The sequence below is a fragment of the Crocodylus porosus genome, unplaced genomic scaffold, assembly GCF_001723895.1.
Source record: "Crocodylus porosus isolate Cpor-Errol unplaced genomic scaffold, CroPor_comp1, whole genome shotgun sequence".
Classification (NCBI taxonomy): domain Eukaryota; kingdom Metazoa; phylum Chordata; order Crocodylia; family Crocodylidae; genus Crocodylus; species Crocodylus porosus.
Window position 1 is genome coordinate 23,794,810 of NW_017728950.1, and position 3,293 is coordinate 23,798,102.

Consider the following 3,293-nt stretch of genomic DNA (forward strand, 5'->3'; position numbering starts at 1 on the left):
GTTTGTTCCCTTGTTCAGTGCTTAGCACATTATTCATTCTGTTGATTCCTCTAGTTACCTTAAGAAGCTTATAGTTGAAGCCCAAAAGGAAATGTTTCCCTGGAGCCAGCAGACGTGCAGCTAGAGACAGGCTTGCTTTTAAACTGCTGAAAATACCTGTTCTGTTCTCATATTATAATGGTAATGAAATGTTTGCTGCTTTTTAACTTTCTTCTTTTATTTTTTTATTTGCAGTGATGTGATTGCATGACCTGCAGCATTATTTATCAAACAGGGACTGTTCAGTGCATGACTTGCTTTTCTGTCCAGACTGCATAACCCAAACTTAACCAGTTCCACCACTTAAGACTCATGGGCATCTGATTGCAAAGAGAGAGATCCACTTGCAAAGAAGCTTGCCATCCAGGGGAGTAGTTTTGCTGTCTCCCTCTTCTTCCCTTCCTTCCCCAAAGAAAGTCTCCTTGTGAGACTGCTGGAGGAAAAAAACCCAGTATTCAGAAGTTCAGAGAAGGCATTTGGCACATTGATGTAGCCCTTTCAGCGCTCCATTTTACTTTCAGTCTATCCACTTTCACTACTTATTTCTAATTAACAGTATTAACATATAAACTTCCTGCAATGCTTTTTCCTGTGCTGCGCTATAAAACATGTAGTCTTAATGAGGTCATAAATGCACTTTTCAATTACTGTTGCTATTTTAAAGCACCTGGGCCTTTAAAAGGATTCACTTTGGGTTTTTTTAACATTCAAATAAAGCCAAGAAAATTTCTCCCAAGAGAAAATGCTTTTGAAGTGGTGCTTAGCCAACCCATGTTTCAAGCAAAGTTCCTCTGATAAATGCCACACCCCATCAAGCTATCATGCAATATTTTATTTACAAATGTTGCCTACTTAATGTATATGCACAGTAGTTTGTGGCTGTTGTATTTTCTCTCTACATTTAGGTGTGTTGTCAGTTTCTTTCAGAAACACTTTTCTTTGTGTACAATTGTCAAACAAATCTAGAAAGGAACATGAATGGAGGTAACTAATTGAGAAGCAGTCGACACTTTCTGACTCTCAGTATTATGCAAAATGTCCTTGCCAGCTTATTATTTGCCTTATTTATACTTTACCTGTACTGTTTGTTCGTATCCCAGTCTTAGTTATTTCATTTCCAAATTGCACTAGCATGCCTGTTTTTTTTGTTTGTTTTTTTTGTACCATGAAATATTGCTCTAAGATTAGCAGTATATAGACAGTATAACTCAAAATGCTTTGTTCTGCCAATATTAATTTTAAATGCTCTTTATTTAAAGTTTAAAATTTCCACATATTTATACTACTGTATTTTCATTTTGTACGTGGATGAACAGTACCGGTAAGATACAAAACATGAGGAGATGCATCTGAAATACTGTTGAATGCTAGGTTAATTTGCCTACTATCTAACCTCCCAGAGGTAGGGGCTGGCTTTCAAGCCATAGAATTTGCAAAAAGGTCTCAAGAAAGTTTGCGATACTGAGTACTGTAACACTGTTGGGAAGGAGCAGAAGTCCTATTCTCAAGCGAACCCAGCTCCAGGTTCATCAAGGACCTTGGCCGACGTGCTGCCCCTGGTATTCATGTGCAAGTCCCAGGCAACCCTAGGACTCAGTGCGTGCTGTGTGTGCGCAGTCATGGGACAGACACTTGAGCAAGCCTGCACCTGCTGCAGGAATATTGAGGTAAAAAGGGACTCAGAAGATGTGGCACATGTCCCTGCTTCTGCCCCAGTAGCAGTTGTCCATTGTCCTGTGGCAGAAAAGTCAGGCATGGAGTCCCATACTGTGTTCCTTGCTCTCTCTTGCTGGGGGAGAGGTAGTAGCCTGACTCCTGCTGCCCATCCCCACTCTTGAATGCCCCACCAGAAGTTCCTGAATCCTGGGGGCTCTGGCTGATGCTAGCCTAAGTCATCTAGCCAGGAAGAACTGCCACCATTGTCACTGAGAACATGGAGCCATGCCCCTCGCAACCCTCTAAGTCCAGCTGAGCCAGACTGGAGCTGGAGGGAGAGGTCAGGGCATGGGGTACAGACAATACCACTTAGCTATTCTGTTGGGGGAGGAATGGGGGTGTTCTGGCCTCAGGGATCTGGTCATGATAGACAGCAGTGCTGGGCCTGGCAGTTCTGGAAGGTGCAGTGAATAATCCCTTGAGCCTAGTATTTGACCTTTAAGTCTTAACCATGGTTCTCTTGGTAAGTGTTTAGGACTGATTGTGTAGACATGCCTGCTTTCCTCACTGCAGCAGGATGTGTGAGTAGTAGGTGGAGGGGCCATGTGTAGTCTGTTGGAGTAACAGCTATATCGGTGTATGGGAGCTGTTCCTCATTCCTGCAGTCTGGCTGTGCACATCAAAAGTTTCTCATCAGAGTTGCTTTCCAGGCCCCAGGCATTTTAATCTCTTCCTCAAAAGTGTCTAGCTTGACACTGCTATTTGAGTCCCTTAATTCCAATAGAGAAGTGTCATATGAAACTGGTAACTTCCAGTAAACATGCTGACTGTTCATTTTAATTAAGTTATCTAAGTATCTTTATCATGGAGTGACTGCAAATTTCTGTCAGACCTAAGTGATCTCAAGCATGTTTCCAGTATACTAACTTAATGTGTGCTGCGTAGGAGACTTTTTTTTCTCAGTAGCAGCTTGTTTGACTGTCCTAAATTAGGTGTTGACCAGTTACCAAAATAACTGTTTGTGAAATTGCCAGTGATATATTTTCTGTAAGAGATGGATTTCTAGAGTGTCAAAGCATTCATTTCCCTTTTTCAGTTCACCTATGAATTCTTATTGTGTAACTACCAGATTGTCATGGTAGTGGTATTAATATACATATCTGTATATAGACAAAAAGATACAAGGTAATGGTCATTAGAAATGAAATGTTTAATAATGCTTTTTTTCCCAGTCAAAAACAATAATGCTTCCAAGGCGACAGAAAAGTGTACAGTTGTTAAACAAGTTGTAAATAAAGGCTTATATAAAATTTAAACTCTTTATTTTTCTGGTATTTGTCATTGCATTAGAGAGAGCACGCTAAGCAATGTTCCTTTAGTCTGACACTGTAACTACTTTATAACATGTGGTGACTGGTAGTCCCATAAAGATTACTTTATCCTAGTTTAGATGGGCTCCTTGGGTCTTATACCCCCAAAACTTCAGTTGCCTTATAAATAAGTTATTTAATTATATAAAAAAAGGAGCCTATCAAATGCAGGATCATAGGAAAATAGGTCTGAAAGGGACCTCACAAGGTCATCTAACCCAGCCCCCT

At 40.6% G+C, this 3,293-nt stretch overlaps 1 protein-coding gene across 1 annotated transcript in view; it reads left to right on the forward strand.

Moving 5' to 3' along the window:
- The window catches only part of HOOK3 (hook microtubule tethering protein 3), a 109,904-nt gene extending 106,893 nt beyond the window's left edge, over positions 1–3,011 (forward strand). The window contains exon 22 of the mRNA XM_019554719.1: positions 235–3,011. Coding sequence (XP_019410264.1) covers positions 235–250 — 16 coding nt within the window. The 3' untranslated portion in view covers positions 251–3,011. The remainder of the gene's footprint in view (positions 1–234) is intronic.
- Positions 3,012–3,293: the final 282 nt, after the last annotated feature.